Consider the following 23,120-nt stretch of genomic DNA (forward strand, 5'->3'; position numbering starts at 1 on the left):
AGTAGTTTTTTGTATTTTAGAAAATAAAAATTAAGATGTGTACACGATTTCAAGGTGTAAAGAAATATGTTACAGTATGTTATCTTACCTGACTTGATGGGTTACATCACATGACATTTTGTGATTAAATTCTCGAAATTTAAAACTCTCGAAAATGGTATAAAAGTTTTTCAAAATCATATAAAAGAGTTTATCACAAATGTTTTTCCTTCATCATTGACACTTATTCAGTAAATTACTTCTCAGCTTTGAATCTTAATTCATCACAAAGTCAATAATTGAATAATTGAGCTGGCACTGGCAAAAATAATTTCAGACACTTGAAATGCCTGGTCATTGTTTACAGTTAGTTTAAAAATGACTAAACCTGAGGAAGAAAAAAAAAGAGAAACGATTAAGTAAGTGGGCTAGTTATGATGACAGAACATTCTGACCCTTCTACCGCCATGTTTTGTGTAACCAATGCAGATTACTCTGAGTAGGAGTTGGAAAGATAACTTCACTTGCTTGCGTCACTGGAGTGTCTGAGCTGCTCTTTTTGGTTCATTTGCAAGAGACAATCTAATGACACAGACAAGAGGTTTGGTCACTTGGCTGAACAACAGTCTCCATTGAGCTTGTCATTCAAGCTTCTGTTTGTGCTCCTTTGGAGGATTTCTTTCTCCTCCGTCCTCATCTCCTCTCTTCCCATCTTATTTTCTCTCTCATCTTTTGGCGCGATGATGGAGATGTGTGTCCCAGGTGGCCCACTCATCAAAACACAAGGGATCTGGCTCCTTATTTCAGACAAAAACATCACACTCTTTGTTGTCCAAAGGAAAAGATGTGGATGAGGATTTACCCAGGAGAATCTTCCCTCCCCATTGCCCACCAAAAGCTGTCTCCGCCCCCTGCTGTCAAAGAGAAATGTCAATCAAACGAGGGCATGAGGTCTGTTGAAAAGGTCATCGAGTGGTGGTCATTGCAGCCATTGTGTTCCTTGCATGAATGGAAAAGACAATCCAGGTTATCCAACTGACCTCACTTTGGACTAACTCCCCCTTCAGATATACTGAGTGGAAGATTTAGACGTCCAGACGCAGCGCCTTAATAGTTCATGTAACAGATCATGGAGTCCTAAAGAAGATAAGCATGTCATCATTTTTGAGCAAGTCTTTGAGGTTTTTAGATTTTTACATTCCATGAATACACTTTAGTGTCCTTTTTTTAACCTTTTATATATTCAGAATAAATTAAGTAATACTGTATATCCCACCTTAGATGAACCTTTCGTCTATATCTAACAATTAAAATAATTTAAGGTGTTATAACATTACTTAAAATTGTGACACCCCAAAAAAATAAGATTATTGGATCCTTTCTTCAAGGGAAGTATTGTACAACTATTGTAATTATTTTACTTATATATATATAATTTCTATATAACTTCCTTTTTTTGTTGATTTAATGTGTCCTAAATACAATTCACAAAATCACACACAATGTTCAAATGTTTTTAAACTATATTTAGATATTTTGGTAACAGGCTTGCAAAAATTGTAATACCCCATTGGAAAAAAAAAAACTAAACTAAATTTCTAAACTTCTTAAGTTGGCAGTCAACTTTTCCTGAATGTTGAGTACCTTCTTTCACCGACTATATGTTGCAAAAAAAACAACAACAACAACAAAAATGTGAGGGTCTATTTTGTACCTTATTTGTGGTAATTGGCTTATATTCACTACACTACCATTCAAAAAATTTCAAGACGCATTCATTTGTTCAAATGTGACAGAAAATGTAATATATATCATAGTTTAATATTACAGAGCACAACTTTTCAACATTTATAATAAGTAATAAAATGTATTAAAATAGAAAACAGTTATTTTAAATTTTAATAATATTTTACAATATTACAGTTTTTACTATATTTTTTTGATCAAATTAATGCAGCATTGATGAGCATAAAAGACTAATTTCAAAAACGTTGAAAATACTGACCCCAAACTTTTGAACGATATGGTGTTTGTTTCAGTAAACAAAATTCAGTAAATGCTTTCCTCTGTGCACTCACTACAGACTTTTATTTACACACCGAGTAGTTTATTTATCTTCCTATAATGTGTGTTCAAGTAATTATTTCTCACTAATTACTTAATTGTTGAAGCCAAATGTCATCCCATATGGAAACATTTAACATGGCATTAGACCTCCGGTGACATGGATTCCTTTGAAGAGACAAATAATCCCCATTCAAAGAAGCACCGAATGTAAATCATACCATGGGACACTCAATGAATCGTTTTCGTCTTGTAAATATTTGATTACTCTATTTGATTTCCTCTAGGGCTGTGCTCCAAGCGCTGTAGGTGGATTATTTCATTTTGTCCAAACAGTTTACACCAGGCCACAGCTTCACTTACGACACTATGTGGGCAGCTTACGGCTCAGAAATACACGAAACTGAGGTTTAAAAGAAAGAGCAACTTCTTCGTCATCACAAACTAGTAAACACACAGTTTCCCAGGATGCAGGACACCTGGGCTTTACAAATTAAACTGAGACTATGACGTTGTTTAGAGTACATCAGGTGACCAACAAGTCACGATTTTGCAATGACGCCTCAGTGGACAGGAAGTGGACTTTCTCAAAACATGTTTTCAAATGCAGGCTGAAGGAGCCACAGCAGGTGTGAGGAGATTAAAAGTAGGATAAGAGAAGAGAGGCAAAATACAGTGAAGCTTTACTGTCGCTCTGAAGGCGAGCGAGGGGATAGATAATGAGAAAACGCTCAGGGTGACAGACAGAAAGTGGGTTTTAAGGGGGAGAGGATTAGGGTTAAAAGTCACAAAGGTCACACAAGAAACCAGTTCACATCCACTCTGCTGATGTCTAAAATACTAATTGAAGGCACGGGAAAAGATGTCTAATTAACAGCAGAAACATTTATTCCCACGTCTCATCGAAAATGATTTCCTCATCTCTTGCTGAAATAGAAAGACGGCTATAATGTTAAACTTTTAGCCCAATTAAACAGAATAACTCATTCACGGATACTAAAAAGTATAGACTATACTTTTCCCACAATTACCGATTACAGCATCAAATGTATCAGACTATATTGAGTAATATATCTCTACACGTTTTGTGGCAATCCTAGTTGTTTTTTTAGGATTTACCCTGCAGCCACAGGACGACAGGCTGGCAGACTATTCTCCAGAGAACTGAGCTTCTCAGATCAGTAATCTGTCTGGGAATCCCTTCTCACCATAACACAACTGGATAACAAGCTGTGCTTTAGTTTTTACATACACCGTCCGTACCGTTCAAAAGTTTGGGGTCAGTGAGATAAAAAATAATAATAATAACAATCAATATGTGTTAATTCAGCATGAATACATTAAATTGATCCAAAGTTTGGGGTCAGTGAGATTTAAAATTAAACAAAGTAATATGTTCATTCAGCAAGGATACATTAAATTGATCCAAACTGAAGGTCATAAAGTTATATATATTTTAAATGAATGCTTTTCTTTTGAAATTCATATTCATCAAAAATCCTGAAAAATATATTTCACTGTTTCCACAAAAGAAAATACAGCACAACTGTTTTCAACACTGATTATGTGACACTGAAGGCTGGAGTGAGTAATGATGCTGAAAATTCAGCTTTGCCATCAGGAATAAATAACATTTTAAAATGTATTAATCTAGAAAACCGTTTTAAATTGTAATAATATTTCACAATAATATGGTTGTATTTTTGATCAAATAAATGCTGTTTTGAATCCTATCAAAAAGATTCTAAGAACTTTGTTGGCTCTTAAAATTAGAGCTGTGGACATCCTATGAAAAGTACTTTAGTTACTGTCTCACAGGTTGATGTCTATACAGACGTGGACAGACTGAGTTCTTCAGGCATGTCAGGCTGTTTCACATACACAAGATTAAGTAGCAAAAGTGACATCCAAGACCAATCGGGCCACCCAGGAGAACTGCAACCAGCGGAAAGGCTGTCAGAGCCCCCCTTTACACCATTAATCTTCAAGCTTCTCCTGTGCTGCCAGCTCGCATCTCCTTCAAACGGGACAGGAGAGAGAGAGGGAGGGAGGAAGGGAGGGAAATAGAGAAAAGTAAAGCCACTCTGTTTTTCTCCTTTTGCTTTCCCATAGATTAACTCTTTGAGAGACAATGTGTTACTTATCACTTGTGTTTAGTTTATCGCCACAGGTTGGATTATAATGTTTATATATTATAAACGATACACAGGTTTGACATTTAGACATCCAAAAAAAACAAAAAACATTTAAATTAAAAATACATCTAAATGCTATTTATATTTGCAGATAAGGTGAAAATTCACCTGAATTTTAAATTAAAGATTAAATTGGCATTTTGACATCATCCTTGCTGATTTCACATTTCAAAATGGAAATGAACGTGTTTATGTCCAAGACAGGACTGCCACACTCACGCCCTCTCTGTGGTAAAGTGTAGATGAATGAATGGGCCTCATTAAAGCAAAATGGAGATTCCGGCACTGAAGTGTGGGGATGGTCCTTGGACCTCTCAGTTCTTTCAATGATCAATAGGAACTTTCATCTCATCCTTAGAGAAGATTCCTGGTCCCTTTATACAGGCGACACACATATACAACCTAATGGCAATGAATGGGGAAATGTAAAAGTAAAAGAAGGATCCGGGAACTGATAAATAGCAGAAAATGAGTGTATCATGCTGTGGCATGCCTGAAGTCCCAAGAGAGGGCTGTCTTGCTTTAGTCCAGTCCTGAGAACTGAGGAGGAAATCGACCCATCTAGAGAGAGCCTTTGAAGAGACCTGAACTCAAATTAAGGGACATGCCATGGATGCTTGCTTCTGTTTTTCTTCTATAAGAGCCCTTTTTTTTCATGGGATATATAGGCTAAATATCTTTCAAGCTTAAGCAACAAATAAGGAGTCCAAATAAACTTAACAATAAAAACATGTGAAAGCTAATTTATGTTTTATGCATGCGTTGTATATTACATGCTTCAAATTTCCCCAAAAAGCACAAGGAGACTTTTTAATCAAATAAAAGTTGCATGTTTTCAGCAGCATCATTTTAATGTTATTAATTAGGCAACTCGTTTGCTGCAAATTTACCATTTTTGAGTGCTTTTAATTATTTTTTAAATTAACTGCCTTTCTATGACATTCCTATAAAACGATCCTATAAAACGAGAGAAATGTTATTTGCTATCAGAATTAGCAAACACTTGTCACAAAACCCTATTGCCATGTTAACTGAAAAAATCATCACCTGGTGATAAACATGCAATTATTAACACTGCTATGAAGTTATGGAGAAATTGTACTTTTTGTGCAAGTTGGCACCCATTTGTACAAATTATGATTCATTTGATGCATTAGGTAATTAGATTAACCTTTCTAACATGAGCCAAAACTATAGGGCAAATTATGCAACCATAAAACAGTGTGAAATCAAAATCAGTTGTTATAAAGTTATTAGCTCAATTTGTCATTTGCTCTGTATCAGTAACAGACACATCCAGAGGTGTTGTAATTTTAAGCTGAACATCACAAAGAATTTCAGAAACTTTCCCACTTCAAAGTCTCTACTCTCACTTCATGAAGAGAAGAAATACGCATCGCTTGCGTTTGGACGCTGTGTGTTGCCGTACAGCGGTCAGACATCAACATGGCGTCTTCAATGTCACTCTTTGGTTTAAGCCGAATTATCTCTCTGAACTCAGTCACAAAAACATTTGTGAATCCTGCCAGGTAATAACCAGCAATTCATATAATTGTTTTGCATTTATATATCTAGATGCAAAGAAATAACGCTTGCTCGGTTTGTTTACCTGTTTTGAGTTACAGTGTTAGCCGGCTAGCTAACTAACAGTCAGAGTGTCATCTGTTAATTCTTTAGTTTTAAAAGATGTCTGTTTGACGCATATCTTTTGTGGTATCGTAATAGATTGTATCGTCCCTCCTATGTTCTTAACACGTTACACGGGTAACAACTTTTTATGATAGTCAACCAAACAATAGGCTATAATCTGAGATGTGCTCCATTTATAACATAACGTTACAGGAATGAAACTGGCTAATATTAGTGATATATATATTGTTCTAATTCCTCTATGCTGATTTATTGATTGTTATTGTCAGATGTCAGTGTGACTGAGCTGACTGTTAGTGTGAAGGTTGTTAGCCCGTGCTTCGAACGTAAGCTGAAAATTCAGAATATGTTAAGTAACATATTAACATCTATGATATAGTACTATGAAACCAGTGAAAAGAGTTCATCTTTGGAATATGACAAAACAGATGTTTCTTTATCTGTTACCGAAGTTCTGGAATTTGCAAGATAATTCTCACATCACATTGTTGTAAACATCTGACAGATTATGTTGGAAATTGTGCTGCTATGCTCTAGTACCAATTTACTCAGTCCGATATACGTTAAAACATGTCATTAGAATTATTACAATAAAGTTAAAACTTTAATTCAAGTCAATAATTGTCTCATCTTAAAGTCAACATGAAATGAATTCAGTTTTTTTTATGGAATAGTGCAGTATTTATTATTTGCGCACATCATTATTTTTTATCAATATCTTTAATCGAAATAACTTCCCCTCCCTATTGTAAGGACATCTCTTCTCTGATGACATGTTTATTGGCGTGAGGGCGGTGGCAACTGTCACTCACATGAGATCACAGCAATGGCAAACCACAACCCTCCAATCAGTTCCCCATGGACAGAATCAAGTCTCGCCCTACATTTTTTTTCTTCTTTGAGAAGTTTCACTTTGGATATAAGTCACAATGGGGAAGAAAAGATCATTACAACTTCTGTTTCATTCATGCTGATATTTAAATTGTCTCTTCTGTCCGCTGAATATCAGATCAAGACACAGTAGGCACTGTGCAGACCCTATAGGATGTAACATATGACTACATTTCTTTCGATTTAATTAAGATTTAGGTTATGAATGAACAACATACTAGAAAATGAAATGCAAGCACATACGCTTTGCTGATCTTTTTCATAAATAAATATGATCTGAGGATTTTTAGAGGATTTATAATTCTGTTAAATTGTTGACCTTGTGGTTGCTGTCAGAGTGCTCCAGCTAAATGAGCTGCCATTCGAATGTGATGTGAGGGTTTGACCAAAGAATGGGTGGAATCATCACATTATGAAATCATTTTTTTTTCTCCAAAACACATTGGCCACAATTATTGGCACACCTAGAATATTTTATGAGTAAAATATCTCTGAAGTATATTCTGATTCTCATTAATATTCTTCACACCAGGGTGACTAGGAAAATGAAATCGTCTAGCTATGACTTCTTGTTTCACAGGAGTATAAATATGAGGAAACACAAAGGCCAAATTCCCTTAATCATCCATCACAATGAGTAAAACCAAATAATATAGTTCTAATGTGCAGCAAAAGATTGTTGAGCTTCACAAAACAGAAAGTGACTGTAAGAAAATAGCTAAAACATTGAAAATGTCCATTTCCACCATCAGGGCAATAATTAAGAAGTTCCAATCAACAGGAAAAGTTACAAATCTGCCAGGAAGAGGACAGGTGTCTATATTGTCTTAATGCATGTTGAGGAGGAAAGTTTGAGTGGCCAAAGACTCTTCAAGGATCACAGATGGAGAATTGCAGAGATTAGTTGAGTCTTGGGGTCAGAAAGCCTACCAAACAAGGCTTTCAAGAAAAATCCTCCTCGCTCGTCCAAAAACAAACTCCAGCAAATTGTTGTCAGACAAGACTGGAATTTTAAACAGCACAGGGTTCTGTGGTCAGATTAAACAAAGCTTTTTAGCTGCAAACCCACCAGATGGGTTTGGTGCACAGCTGCACACAAGGATAAAAAGCACCCCATGTGTACGATTAAATATATCTTTATTGTTGTGGCCCTATTTTTCTGCTGGAGGTCCTGGGGCCTGTTTCAGAAAGGAGGTTAAGTGAAAACTCTGAGTATGTTAACCTTGAAATGATGGAAACTCTGGGTTTCACAGGATTGCAGGACAGTGGTGGAGAAAGCAGTTTAAATGAGGCTAATCTGATAAATGACGTTTATTTGATAACATCTTGCTGTGACCTCTGAAACGAACCTAATAATTAGAATTTCCTTTAGGATTTCCAATGTGGTTGGATGCATTGATGAAGTGCATATTCCGAAAATAAAACAGATTACTGTATGGAATGGAAGGATGGCAGATGGAAGGATAGTCCAAGATTGGATTTTGTTGTTTTTAATATTGGATTTTAATATTCTTCCAATATTGTGTATCTCCTCTTCATCTATCAGTGGTGGTGCAGGTCCAGCCTATGCCTTCTTGCTGTTGGCCCAGTAGAAGTCAAATGTTAATTTCATTAGCCTAATTTAAAAAATGTAACAGGTTGGATTAGAGAACATTTAATTATGTGAAAAGAGTATTGCACTATGTGGAAACAGCTGCTGCACATTGAAATAGACACTGAATTATATTTATTTAATATATCAAATGTTTGTAAAGTCATGTAGCCATGAACCTTTTCTGCTTAAAGATTTAACTGATTGAATTATGAATTTATTGTTCATTTTTAGTTGCTGCCACGTTCTTTTTTCGTTCTTTTTTTTCTGTGGGATACCATGAAAATAAGTATTAGTTCAATAACTTATCTTTCTGTCTGTCAGTTTTCATCTGATAATATAACAGTGATTAAGAATTATACTTGTGTATATGCTGATTTCACGCAGCCGCTATTTTGAAATGGCTCCGGTGGGAAGAAAACCGGAAGTGTCGCTTTTAATCATAGGAGAGTCGCGAATGCGATGGCGTATTGTTGTGTTAATGTAGAAATTAGTTATTCTAAAAATGTACATACATTTCTTTCATACTTTAGACTATATATACAGTGAAATTAATTTATAAATAAAACATTTTTTTATATATAATTCAGAACGTAAAAAAAGAAGCAGGAACGAACTATACCCTATGTTGGATATTAACATCCAATAGTGTAAATCGCGGCAGCAGCTTCAGGTTGGTAGTCCAAGGCATTGTTGTTTATCTGTACTTCCGGGGTTCTTCCCACCGGAGCCTCGCTTTCGATTTCAAAATGGCGGCAGCGTGAAATCAGCGTATTGACTCGGAAGTATGTGGACGTCTTTTTGTCGGGTGCTGTTGCCATGGTGAATCGTAATTTCGGAGCTCCATTGATCATGGCTTCTCATAGTCGTGGTGCACGTGCTTAACTCAGAGTCAACCAACTCAGAGTTGATTGAACTAATTCAATTCAGCTGTTCTGAAACCGAAAACTCAGTTTCCCATCTCAGGGTAAATCAACACTCGGTTCAAGTTTTAACTCAGAGTTGGTTGATCCTCCTTATTGAAACAGGCCCCTGGACATCTTGTTCAGATACATGGCATCATGGACTCTTATCAAATATCAACAGATAAAAAAATCTAAACCTGATAGCTTCTGCTAGAAATCTTATAATGGGCCGTGGTTGGATCTTCCATCAGGTCAACAATCCAAAACAAACATCAAAATCAACACAAAATTGTGTCACTGAGCACAAAATGAAGCTTCTGCCATGGCCGTCCCAGTCCCTGACCTGAACCCTAGAAAATGAGTGGGAACATGGAGCTGTGAATCTGAAGGATCTGGAGAGATTCTGTATGGAGGAATGGTCTCTGATCTCTTGTCAGGTGTTCTCCAAACTCATCAGGCATTATAGGAGAAAACTCAGAGCTGTTATCTTGGCAAAAGATGATTGCAAAAATCATTGAATAAAAGGGTGCCAATAATTATGGCCAATGTGTTTTGGAGAAAAACTCTTTTTCTTTTACCTCAATGAAAGGTTACATTTTTGCACAGTTTTTTAAACGAAAGATCAAAAGGATAAACAATGCAGATTTCTTTTTTTTTTCTTTGATCATATTTACCAGGTGTGCCAATAATTCTGACCACAACTGTAGCTGCCCGGAGGCTTTGCAAATATGGCTGCAGAGTAAACAGACTTTCCTAGATTTTGGGTTGACTCTGGCCCCCTCTCTCTCTACACTTGATTTTCTGTTGATCAATAAAATGTGGCAAAGGCCAAAACGCATTTGTTTATGCAATTCTGTGTCTTTTGTCATGTTTAAAATGCACACACTTTTTGCTCTCGCCCTGCATGTTCCCTTTCTCTATACTGTTATTAGTTGATTTGAATGTTTTTCATTATTATTATCTTTTTTTTTTGGCTAATGTTCATAATGTAGGTTATAAACATCACATTTGGTTGCATAACACCTTGGGCCTTATTCGCGAAACAAACATATGCAGAGCTAATTTCTGTTTAAATAATTTGTGAAACAGATCTTAAATATATCATTGCATTCAATTTATTGCACCAGTTTACATAGGAACATATTTCTGAATGATTAATGCAAAAACCTACTCTTATGGTGTTGAAATGAATAAGATCCATTGAAGTGTTGGACTGTGGCCTCCTGTCAAAAAGTCAGTAATTCGAATCTTGCCCAAATGTAAAAGCAGCTTTATGTTTCCTCACCTGTCGGCTGTGTGTCGTTTACTTAATTGAAATGAGAGAGATCAGTAAGCGATTTTGTTGCTCTGTACTTCTGAATTATTGTTTGTGACTGCAGACTGGCAGGACTACACCAATGGCTGTTTGTTGCTAACTTGCCAGAAAGTCAGCAGGCAGAATTAATGGGGGCCGAGGCGAGAGATGTGTGCCTTCCTTTCTCCTGTCCCTCGACACACATCCTCCTCCTCCAAAACATTTCACTGTGCTGTTGTTTATACCCAAGTACAATTTTTTGTGTATGTGTCTGCTTGTTATCTCTATTATTTTTTAAATTCATCTTCCTGTTTTGCAGGTCAATAAGCACGTCAGGATGGAGGCTTGCAGAACAGCAGGGACGGGGATCCCAGCTCATCACTGTGGATGAGAAACTGGTATGAACGTTGGCTGTTTTGTTTTACTGCGTTTGCTTTTGGATTGTACTGGGTCACAATTCTTATTTGCTTTTGTAATTCTGTAAAAGTTCAAATTCTTTAACACTTAAAAAAAATAGTCATTAAAAAAAAGAAATACAAAGGTATTTTGGTGTGTATATATTTCCTGTATTTTAATTTGTTTTATATATACATTTTACACAAATATTTAGATCACGATATTTGTAGATTATTTTTATTAATAATAAAGATTTTTTAATAAATGCTATTGTGCATTAGACAGAGGAAAACATCCTCTCATAAAATCCATCTATACTGAAATGGAGATTTCGAATCTTTTTTTTTTTTCATGTCCTTGTGAAACAATAATGACCTTGTTTACCTATGAGACTTCAGACACTTTGCTGGCTTGAATGTGTGGGACAGTTTTTGGCAGAGTGGCGTGTTTGGGTGGACTCTCAGACTATCTGATTGTCAGCGGGCAAGTACACCCCGCCTGGTTGAGGGCTCTCGTTTAATAGTAGGGGCCACTCTAAAGTAAAGCTGCAAAAGGACCCCCAAAAAGAGGGGATTGAAAGAAAAAGGGGGGAAAACAGTCCGACAGTAGCAGACTCACAGGAAGACGGCGGCTGTCCTTTTATAATTGGCCACAGAGCTTTCATTGTTGTTCTCAGTCGAGCTGTGCCCATTGAGCGGGATATTTGGTTGTGGTGAGGACTACCTGTCTTATTCAAGACATTTTAGAGAGCCGCCTTGTAATAGATATTCATATTTGTTGTAAATGTCATCATACAATTTGCAGTAGTGGTAATGTAACTCTTACACAAGATTGCAGAAGGAAGAAAAGAAACAATACATTTTTTCCATTATGGAAGTACTGTATGGACAGCCCTTTCTTTTTAACTTGTGTGCATTTATGGCATGTCTGTAGATCATATGGAAAGCATATGACTACAGTATTGTCTGAATTGAAAGCATCTTTTCAAGGGGTGAAGATGATGTGCAGGGCCTCAGTGATCTGAGGTCATCTCTGAATGTCTTGTAGAATTTATATTGGGTGTTTTTGTATTTGACCAAAATAAATTCTACAAGACAATTGGATCTCTAATTTTCATGGCTTACCTTGTAATTTCAAAAAATACAAAAATGGTGTGCACATCCCAAACACCCAAATTGGGCTCAGGTGCAGGACAACTAAGTGATATAAACAAATAAAGAAGTGTGAAGTCCGCACACTGCAAATTACTGCTCCAAAAGAAGTTATTAAAAGGCAACGTTTTGACCCTCAGGTCTTCATCAGGCACAATATCAATGTAGAGGGAAGTCAACTTTAAATAGACACAGGTCACCTCAATTGGGCACACACACAACATAAATAAATAAAAAATTTACAAGTCACAAAAAAAAAAAAAAAACTTTTATTAATAATTACACATCACTATAAAAATGGCTTAATATCCAAATCCTCATTCAACCCTAAAGGTGACAAAGTGCCTAAAGTATAAATCCAAAAACATTCGCTCTGCAATAATTTCTTCTCTTTTCTATACCGATATACTGCAAAGCGCAGAGACGCTAGGACTGCGCATATCTCCAGTTCTAATATTACTGAGATGTTCACTAATAGGAGTGCGTAATTGTCTGAATGTTTTACCCACGTATGCAAGACCTCAAGGACAACGAATTAAATCACATGAGTGGAAGCACGATTTTTCAGGACGATTTTTAAACTTGACTTCACTCTACATTGATATTGTGCCTGATGAAGACCTGAGGGTCCAAACGTTACCTTTTCATAAATTCTTTTGGAGCAGTAATTTTCAGTGTGCGGACTTCACACTTCTTTATTTGTTTACCCTGTAATTTAACACCGAAACGTGGAGACATGTTGACCAGGATTGATGTGGAAGGGACTAGGGAGAATGCATCACAAAGAGCATCAAATTCAGCACAGACAGATTTATTACTTTTTTTAACTAAAAAAGTGCTTTTGTTTAGTTTTTATCTCAAATCAAATTTGAATGTGCATCATGTGATCACAAAATGGATTTTTAAGAGTGTGTTTGAGTAACTACATTCATCATACTTGACTAAAATCAGCAGTAGATGAAAATGAAAATATGAAAAATATAATTGATCATATTGTTGGTTGATTGATAAACTTGGATGAAATAATTTATAGTCTGATTTATTGGGAAATATTTTATATTATTGTCATTTATATTTTATATTCCATTAAGTCTAGATAGAGATTTATCGGATGATATCAAAAGGTAAAATGAATAAAGAGAGAATTATATTTTATAAAATCAAGCTCTAGTGTTTATGAATGATATTTCAGTCTACTATTTCTGAACATCTAATTTTGAAAAGGGAAATATAAAGAAATCTCGAGCTCCAGTGAAAGTGCTTGCAAATGTGCCACTTTGCAGTGCAGTCAAATGTGTGGCATTGCAAATGACGGTAATTAAGGTCCTGCGTGATTGTGGCAGAGTCTGGGCACTTTCACCCTCTGGTGCCTGCACTGACTTGCTTTTGTTAGTAATTACAGTTTGATTAAGCATGCTGGGCCACGAGAAAGCCTGCATGGCTGGCCAGTGACACAGCTTCACAAGGAATGTCTGAGCCGTGCAAGAGCTCATATAACCAGAGCTTTCTGAATGAGCAGTGCACGAGGATCTAATCTGCTTGTGAAACTCCTTTATATCTTTATATACTCCTTTTTTTTTTTTATAATGCTGATGTGTAATTCTCATTCATGTCGATTCTGTTTAATATGAAAAAGACCATTATAAGTGAGCCATTTGTATTTCCCTAAAAGCATAATCAATATGGTTCTGTGGTGCTGTGAAACACTGCATTGTTAGTTTGAACATCCTGATCAGCCCAACACACCAACTGTGGCTCAACCAATGGTGTGAGTTTGGGATGGAGTCTGTTTGGCGGCCAATGGCAGACAGGGGATAGTGTTCATGTTATGTCATTTATTTGCTATCTGCTGCTAGTGGTCTAGAAATTACACGGTCATTTACTGAAAGTGCATGTATTTGCATGTATATTGAAATGTTTTTGCAAACCATTCTGCATACGAAAATAAATGCAAACAGCAGTGAAATTATGCCTAATTGCAAGCAAGAGGCATTTTGTTTAGCAGGAGCCGTAAATTGAATGGACTTGTTAAAATAGCTGTCAAACGTGTAGCGTTATTAGAGGCTCCAGGGTAGACAGAATTCAAGATCCAGACGTGATTCTGTCCTTCTCCCCCTTCCCCCTCTTTCCCTTCAGTGTTCATCTCAAGTGTCTGTTTTGTCTAGTTGTCCCCTCATACCAGGTGCTTGTCCGAGGAGGAAAAAAAAAACCAAGGCCGGCAAGTAGGTTAAAGGATATGGCTCTTTAAAGAGGATCTGACAAGAGGCTTTGTGTATTAGTCACTAAATGGTATTTCATTTGCTTAACACTTAAAGTAACCTTTAAAGTGCCCAACAGCACCTTTGTGTGGCAGAGGAAGGACACTTGCACCAGCTGTAGTGCACGCTGTTCCTCACTTCTTTTTCATCATCCTGTGATCTTCCAAAAGGGTCAACACACTTTTTTTTCGACCGCTCATTGTCTAAAAATATGAATGCTAATGTAGCTGTTTGGCCTTTAGTAATAATTATATAATTGGGTTGTCTGACTCGTATATAAATCTTTTATTAATTGTAATTGCCATTAGGCCAGTCACAATAACTACTTTTTTGTTGGGCGATTTATTGTACCAGAAATAATTGCGATATGCAATATTATTGTCATTTCAAGACCATTTTATGCCACTGATTTATTAGTAAAATCAGAATTTACAGTTCTTCTGATATATATCCTTTTTTATGAAGTGGGATCTTAAACATCTGAAGGTATAGTAATGTTTTTATTTAAACTTCAAAATTTAATATAATAAGGATGGGCAATAATAATGGTTCATTGAACATTTATTTTTGCAACTCTTGAGTGTGATTTTATTTGTATCATCGTATTAAACATCGTATTTTTTAAAGTCAAACTTCTTTGACAAGTTTCGTTATCAAAACATGTTTGAAATGTTTTAATTTATTAATTAATAATCAATATTATTTATAAGTAGCAACTGTTTTTGTCACCCAATCAGTAAACTAATTGCGGCAAGTACTGATGGGATCTGATCACCTATCCATTGTCACCATCAGTGGTTGTTGGCTCGTTTAAAGCCTGTATAATAACCAAAAGTGGTGATTATAGTCAAGTTGTTACCTCACAATCGGACAAACTATTACAGAACATTAACTCATGAGTTTAACTCAGACCAATCTGGTCCCACTCCCAACTCATTAACTAAGTCCTTAAAATGAACAGATTCAGAGGAACATTGTTCACAAATTGAAAATTTTCAAATCAGTAATGGCATTAAAGACAAGGCTACCCAATGTAGAAATGTGATTTTAAACATGATTTTTAAACATGTTTTCAATGCCACAGGTTTTTGTTGTTTCTTCATTGAGTGTTTTGCCTGTTGACTAGTATCTAAATCATTTTAGCAAATTGCTTCCTTCAAACTATTAGATTAAATGAGAAACACATTTGTTCAGAGGGCATATAGTGTTACAATTGAAGAACATCATGTTGCTTATTGCACAATAAGGTGGATGCCCATAAAACATTGAAGACAAGTCCACATTTAAACACTTTCCGTGTATTCCAAGTATTTTCATGAAGTTGAAGTGTATTGTTTCTCACATAGTGGCACCAAACAGAATTGAAAAATGAAAAATTCTCTTAATCTACTCCTTCGGCCCTCGGTTATTTAAAGATTATAAATGCCTGGCCGATAGGAAGATCTTTCTAAGCACTAAAGAAACCTTGTCATGTCTGCTGATCCCCAAAGATGTGCAGATCTCTCATTCTCATTTGGAGAGTGAATTCACATGTTTATGTTACTAGTCTGTCTCTGTTTATCATGTGGATCATCCATCATTGGTCACAAATTGGTTTTTAACCAGAAAGTACATTTCTGTATGTGGACACACCAACCTATAGGCCTAATGTCTTACCAAGTCATTTTTGTTTTGGATGTTTGGATGTTTTTTTTCTTTTATTAATCACTATGTGAATTGCACCAGAACGATTCTGAAGGGATTGTGCTGAAACAGGGAAGGAGGAGTATTATTAAAAACAACTAAATGTGAACTTGATTTATATACGGACACTACAGCCATCAGAGGCTCCACCTGTAACCCTCCAATACCTTTTATATATTATTGTCGGTCTGAGCTTAAAACATGCCAGTACATAACTTGGAGTCCACTATGTCAGAAACAGCCAACAGATGCCATCACTGTATGAATCTGCTGTCGAATGTGTGTGGGAGACTGATTTGTATTTCACATTCTGAATATCAGAGAGATCAAGCAAAAGTCAAGAAACCTCTTCTGAAGGGACTGTTAAAGTTTAAAAATGTCAGTTTTATGAATTTGTGGTTATCACATGTGCTTTCAAATCATTTGAGAATTCAAAAGTGTCACCTCAAGAGCATTTTTTTTCTTTTCTTGTAGTTCTGTTCGTACACCAAATTCTTTCTTGTTTACACTTGGGTATCGGTCTTGTCGGCCACACTTGGCTCTACCAAGCTGCACGCAGGGCTCATTCAAGCAGTCGGCCCCACAGTCTGCCGCTCTGAAAAGGCTCTCATGCTCTTTATTCACAGAGGAGCCAGAGGTGTCAGAAATATAGACACGCTTTCACGTGACGGAGACTTTGCCAGTCTTTTCTCCCTCTCTCTTAAGCCTGGCATTCTGTCTGCACATACAGGTATTGAAGGGCTCATTGAATAGTGTCAAACTTCATAGTTCTCATTTTGCTTCCTGTACATGCAAGGAGAAAAGTGCAGTGTTTTCCTTTTGTGGTCCCTCTCTCTGGCCTAATTTTTCTTTCCCCCTTGAAGCACCATATTTAAGGCACAGCCGCTTGCTTTGTCTATGTGCCTTTGTGCATTCGTCTGTTGCTTAGATCACCCTCGTAGTTTTTGTTGTCCTTAATGTATGCAGGCAAGACTAAGTCTAGACTATTTTTTTCCCCATTTTTTTTTTGCAGGACAATGGAAAGTATTTTAGTTTTTTAGAAAATATTTAAGATATTATTCGGTCTGAAGGTAGGGTATATATGGAATAACTAATAGTATAATTAAATATGATTTAATTAATACTTGTTAAATTATTTATCTTAACCAGAAATATATATTGTGGTTTAAGCGCAGACATTGAATTTAAGTCTGTTTAGACTAATTGTCATTCTGCTCAGCAGTGTCTTTGAACGAGACCCCTTCTTCTCTGTCCATTGCGCTAAACATTTGTAACAGAAAAAAATATCATGTAGAGATGCTTGCCATTTCAACTTTCAAGCTAACTGAATCTGATCCTAAGGTTTGGATATCCACATCATGGAAAGTTCTGACATTTTGCCAAATATTTGTTGTCATTTAAGTTACTAGTGTGGTTCTGAGCTAGTAGTTTAAGTAATCTTTGACAGTTTTTAAGATTTATTCATTATATAGCCAAACATCTTTTCCCCCTTTTACTCAAATTATCCTGTAAAATGGAGCGTATGGTACTGTATTTTCTTCCCAGCCTGCTGGAGTGTCACGTGAAGACTTTGTGTAAGTCAGTGTTTGGAGGCCTTTTGTTCACAGTTCATGCTAAAGAACCTCCTTTATATGAATCAAGTGGCAGATGATAGACAATGATGAAAATTTGATTCTTTGAAGTTGTAATAGCCATTGAAATGTGTGAAGTTCCTGCATTGAAAAGAGAGCTGCTCGTAGGATTCACAACCTTGGGTGGTTGCTTGCTGGGAGGTTTGTCTGTGTATTGTTGCCGACTTCCCATTGCTGGTCGCTAATTCCTAAAGGAATTGGACTCTCTTTGCCTTTCAGCAGACTCCTTTAGCTCAGCAGCACCACACTAGAGTCTAGGACCATCCAGCATGCTACTGTACACATATCTTTCAGATCACCTTCTTGTAACAGTCCTCTCTTATTCTTTTTATACAATAAACCATGAGCACTGTTAAAGGGGTCATGGCATGGATTATTTTATTTAAAAATGTTCCTTGGGGTTCACTTATAATGTTAATAAAGCTTTTTTCTAAAAAAACAAGCTAAAAACACACACACACACACACACATATATATATATATATATAATATATATATATATATAATGTGGAAAAACTATTGTTTTCAACCCTCATTCTGCCCATCTGTCTGAAATAACCCGGAGGGGTGGCTCCTTTAAGGCTTTTCCATAAACGGCCACTGTTATGATTGCCTGACGTCATTGCATAGGAAACTGTATCAACGCCCACTCGCTATGCACATGAGTAAGTGTTTTAAAACCATTAGGGGTGTAACGGTACACAGAAGTCACGGTTTGGTACGTACCTCAGTTTTGGTTTCACGGTTCGATACAAGTTTGGTACAACAGGAAAAGGCAACAAATCCCCAATGCTAGGTTTCTTTTCATTTATTTTAAACAGACAGCAGTGCAAATTACAGTTTGCCTAGCAGCATGAGGTAGTTTTATTTTGTACGTTTGACTGAATTGTTTGCTTGTCTTTATTTCTTATTGTATAGCTTCTTATACTTATACTTTTATAATGGATATTGATCATTAAAACTGACATATAACTAAAAGAGACAGGGTTGTGTCATTTCATTTTATTATACATGATGTACATGCACTGAAGAAAGACCTGGAGTGTGGATTTCCTGTAACTGACTGTGTTCGTCGTCTGACTGTATGCACCGAACCGTGACATCGGCACAGTGTTTTTCTCACGCAACCTCAGTAAAAATTCCCGAGCAAATTACCTGAACTCAACGGTCCTCTGAGAAATCTAATCCCGTCCGAATGCGAATGTCTGTGATTGCTGATTCTACCGCTTCTCGTGTGTTTTTGACCTATCTAAGCAACTGTTTCCGCACCAATCTTTGCCATGCTTTCGTTATATTTCAATATGGATGGTATCCGACGAAAAAATATCATATACAATCAATAAATAGAGCCAAATCATGGAAACTGCGAAGACTGTCCATTTTAATATTAGTGTCAGAATAAGATACTTAGTCTAAGATTTCGCTGCTCACTTATGTAAGTTTGTTATAAACAGCCGCTGCTATAAACTCGTGAAGTTTACTTAAATAGGCTTTTTATAATAAATTGAAATTATATTAACAAATAATAAATGAAGACATATACGTCATACGTGATGCCCGCAAGAACAGCACATGACCATCTGAAACACCCACGTCTAGAAAACACACACTTGACCTCTGTAATAAACACGGGGGTGTTAGTCCCGTCCGAATCGGTACATGAAATCACAGACATCGAGTGATAAGAATGTAACTCAAACACCGTTTAGAAAACTAGTCCCGTCCGAATAGGGCTTAGGAAACACTGATACAGGGAACCTTGTGATTTAGTTAATTAATACAAATGTTAAGTTTAAAAGTTGAGCGAGGCCATCTTCAGGGTGGAATCGCTGTACAAATACACTTTCATGCCGTCCCTGAAAATGGTCTAAACAACCATTCTTGGGATTTAAAAAATCAAGATCAGGTGTGCACTGTAAACAAATTCACACTAAATAACAGCTGTTGTGATTGCCAGGAATTCACCGTAAAGAATATGGTGACAATGTTCCAGGTATTAGGGGATGGCATTTATTTCTCCCATCGGGATTTCAAAAAAGTCTCTGTGAAAGCAGTTTAAGCCATGAACCAAGCCAATCATAACCTTACAAACTGCGATTTGAAGCCAAAAAGTATTTGAAAATTGGCCACTGCACAATTAAAGGGATACTCCACCGTTTTTTCATATTAAACTGTTATTCACTTAACTAAGACGAGTTGATGCATCCCTCTCTCGTCTCAGTGCGTGCACTAAATCGCTCTGTCTTGCGGCGAAACTTTGTTAGCACTTAGCTTAGCCCAGTTCATTCATTAGGATCCAAGCAGAGAAGCGACCAAACACCTCCACGTTTTCTCTATTTAAATACAGTTACACGAGTAGTGTAACTCGACCAAGAATGGTGACACAAAATGAAACGTTGCGCTTTTCTAAGCGTGTAAAGTGGATAACTATAATGTATGGCGGAATACCATAGCAAGTGCTTGGGAGCACTTCGACTCGGCGCAGTAATATCATCACTCCTGAAAAATGATATAGTGATGATGATATTACTGCGCAGAGTCCATAGATATATATGCGCCGAGTCGAAGAGCTTCTCCGTGACACACTCGAAGCTGGTGTGGGTCGCAGGTGACCCGCCCTGCATGCCTACAGTAATTATAAAAATTGCCTTTGAATCTAAAAAATGACCCTGGAAATCAATTCCAGGAGGCAAACAATTTCCCTTAATGGAAAAGTACATTTCTGACCATTTTTTTATTATTAATATTTTTCATTTATTCATTTAACCTAGCACTAATATTGGTGTGTTTTAAGGCAATCCAGCTTAAACTGCCCTGAATATTTCACCTGCTGAGATCGAAACCTTCAGGTTTAATGTACTATTCAATTCAAGTTCGCAGTGTTCTTTTCACTTTCACACCTGAAAGCCCAGGATTCCGACCTCTTACTGGAGACCTGCAGTGAAGATCACAATAGACTGTCTCGATGCATTTTGAGAGTGTGAGAAATTAGCTTGTCTAGACAAGTGCACGTCTGCATTCAAAAAAGGAAGCATTTGGGCTTGTATGCACTTTGGGGAATAGTACAAATATGTGAGAACAGCAAAACTTCTTTTTATGCCTTTTTTTATAAGAGCACATTAAAGTGTAACTTCACCGATTTTCACCTGCTTTGTATTGTTACAGTGTCCGTAGTATAAATGAACAATGTTACTCTTTCTCAGTGTTACCTGGACCGAGAAATTCACGTTTAATTGTCAGCAAAAGTCTTTTGACAGTTTCAGGGCTTTCGTGAAGTCTACAGATTACACTTTTGAATTTTTTTAATTGACCGAGGGTTATTAACAGAACAGTTATTGTAAGAGTAAAAAACACTGAAAATTGTATCATAGTCGTAATGTGTCTAGTCTTTAAACAGCATTAGGGCCGCACAATATATCGTAATATCGCAAATTTACATATATTGCGATAAGCATATTGTAATGACTTGCGATATCTGAATGATTTTAATAGGCTACTTCAAAATGTTGTGAAAAGTCGACGCATATAGCAGAGAATAGACTGCACGCGTGTTTGCTTGATTTTAGAGTTAAGCTCAATAAGCTGCAGAAAATGACTCATTGCGGTACTGGCGCGGTACTGGCGCTGTCTGACACACCGAAGCGTGCGCACAGAAAGCCTCCCGTCAGACAGCGTGCAATCCCAAACTGACAGAACAGTAGTTTCTTGCAGTTTTTACACTCCATTTGTGTTCGTGGTAATCTAGTTTTTGGAGGTTTTTCAGATTTTCCGTTGCGGCGTTCTCTCCATGTTTACGATTCTTTGCAGCTTTTAGCCACTTCACTGGAAAAAGAAAATAACTCACTCCCACTAAATTTTTACTCTTTAAATTCTTGCACCCGGGAACAATACAAGGCGACACAATTACAACTAAAAGTTTGTGAAGAAGCATTTCCCACTAAAGCACGGTGGTATTTTACTCTGGTCAAGTATATCCATAGCACACTGTTGGGAGTGGCCTTGGACGGCAACATGCCCAGTGCATTATGGGTGTTGAAGTTTTCCTACCTATTTGGCAACAGTAAAGACAACAGCCTTTCTCCAATTTTTTTTTTTTTTTCTAGTCTGTATAGGCCGCAAAGTTGTATTGAAAGCCCATTTTGCCAGCAGTGAAGCACCCCTTTAACTCTTAGGATTTGATGAACAGTTTTGCCTTTAGTCATATTGTACCCGTATGAAAGTGTTCTCTTATCTCTCTCATTTTGTCAGGACATCACAGCTTTGACTGGTGTTCCCGAGGAGCATATTAAGACGCGCAAAGTCCGTATCTTTGTGCCCGCCCGCAATGCCATGCAGTCCGGCGTCAAAAACACTCAAAAGTGGAAGATGGATTTTGACACCAGAGAGCGCTGGGAGAACCAACTGATGGGCTGGGCCTCCTCGTGAGTGGGCGTCATTATGATAAATGGGCTTTTTGAATTGCCTGATGAAATCTATTGTCTGAATAATTTTTTATTCCCAATACAGGGGAGACCCCCTGTCCAACATGGTGCTTGCTTTCAGCACTAAGGAGGAGGCTATCGCTTTCGCAGAGAAGAACGGTAATCCATTTAGACGTTTTTCCACTATCGTGACCATATTTTTTAAACACGACAATCTTCCTATTAGAATCGCATCCAAAAATGTCTCTTGAGAGAGAGGGTGCTTAGCTTTGAAAAGGAAATGTGTTTGTGTTTGTGGCATAAAGATTTGCATTTATCCTCACCCTGTCTTCTTCGGCCTGGTGTTTACACCGCACATCAGCAGCAGTGGACATATCCCAAATCCAGCCTGTAAGATATACTTGGCTGAGCCTGCTCTGCGCCTGTTTATTTTTACAGGTTGGAGTTATGATATAACAGAAAAGAGGGTCCCGAAGCCGAGAGTGAAGTCATATGGAGCAAACTTTTCCTGGGACAAAAGGACCAGAAGGTCGGCCAAGTAGTTGTCCCATCTCTGCCTGTCTGTGTTATCTTTAACAGACTTGTAAAAAATAATATACTCTACGTATCTAATAAACTTTCTTTACAACATCTGTTTTTTTATTGTGCTTCCTTTAGATTACTTCACGAATCATTGTAATGACACAATATCCATGGTAGTATTTAGCACTTTTTATTACTGAAGCTGTTGTTCGTTCTAGCTGTGTGCTTTGAAATGTCATCTCCGTTTCCTCAGAAAATAATTCTTGTCAGGTGGTTTGTTTTTTCCACCCTTCAAATCCTCTTGAAGACAGTTTAGTGTTAATGTTTCTGAAACGGCAAGATGAGGTAAATGTCAAGCTTCAAAGACTGAATGCGGCTAGTTATGTTTACTCTCATGTTCCTCCAGGGATGAGCTGAGATGAGGAAAACACCTGTCTGCTCCAAATGATGTTCAATTGAAAAAGCAGTGATCGTTTTACTCTGTCGTCT

At 37.0% G+C, this 23,120-nt stretch overlaps 1 protein-coding gene across 1 annotated transcript; it reads left to right on the plus strand.

The window, feature by feature from the left end:
• Positions 1 to 5,612: 5,612 nt before the first annotated feature.
• Positions 5,613 to 22,739, plus strand: ndufs4 (NADH:ubiquinone oxidoreductase subunit S4). The gene is made up of 5 exons (XM_056250583.1): positions 5,613 to 5,767; positions 10,889 to 10,967; positions 21,937 to 22,109; positions 22,195 to 22,268; positions 22,548 to 22,739. The coding sequence occupies exons 1-5, from the start codon at positions 5,685 to 5,687 to the stop codon at positions 22,649 to 22,651; spliced, it is 513 nt and encodes a 170-aa protein (XP_056106558.1). The 5' UTR covers positions 5,613 to 5,684; the 3' UTR covers positions 22,652 to 22,739.
• The last annotated feature ends 381 nt before the right edge of the window (positions 22,740 to 23,120 follow it).

Source organism: Rhinichthys klamathensis, unplaced genomic scaffold (genome assembly GCF_029890125.1).
Source record: "Rhinichthys klamathensis goyatoka isolate OS25496 unplaced genomic scaffold, OSU_Roscu_1.1 h1tg000071l_1, whole genome shotgun sequence".
Classification (NCBI taxonomy): domain Eukaryota; kingdom Metazoa; phylum Chordata; class Actinopteri; order Cypriniformes; family Leuciscidae; genus Rhinichthys; species Rhinichthys klamathensis.

What these genes read in the sequence shown, in the direction of transcription:
- ndufs4 (XM_056250583.1), top strand. Translation starts at nt 5,685, where the DNA reads ATGGCGTCTTCAATGTCACTCTTTGGTTTAAGCCGAATTATCTCTCTG. An exon ending in ACATTTGTGAATCCTGCCAG is followed by an intron (nt 5,768 to 10,888) that starts GTAATAACCAGC and finishes CCTGTTTTGCAG; the next exon opens with GTCAATAAGCACGTCAGGAT. An exon ending in TCACTGTGGATGAGAAACTG is followed by an intron (nt 10,968 to 21,936) that starts GTATGAACGTTG and finishes TCATTTTGTCAG; the next exon opens with GACATCACAGCTTTGACTGG.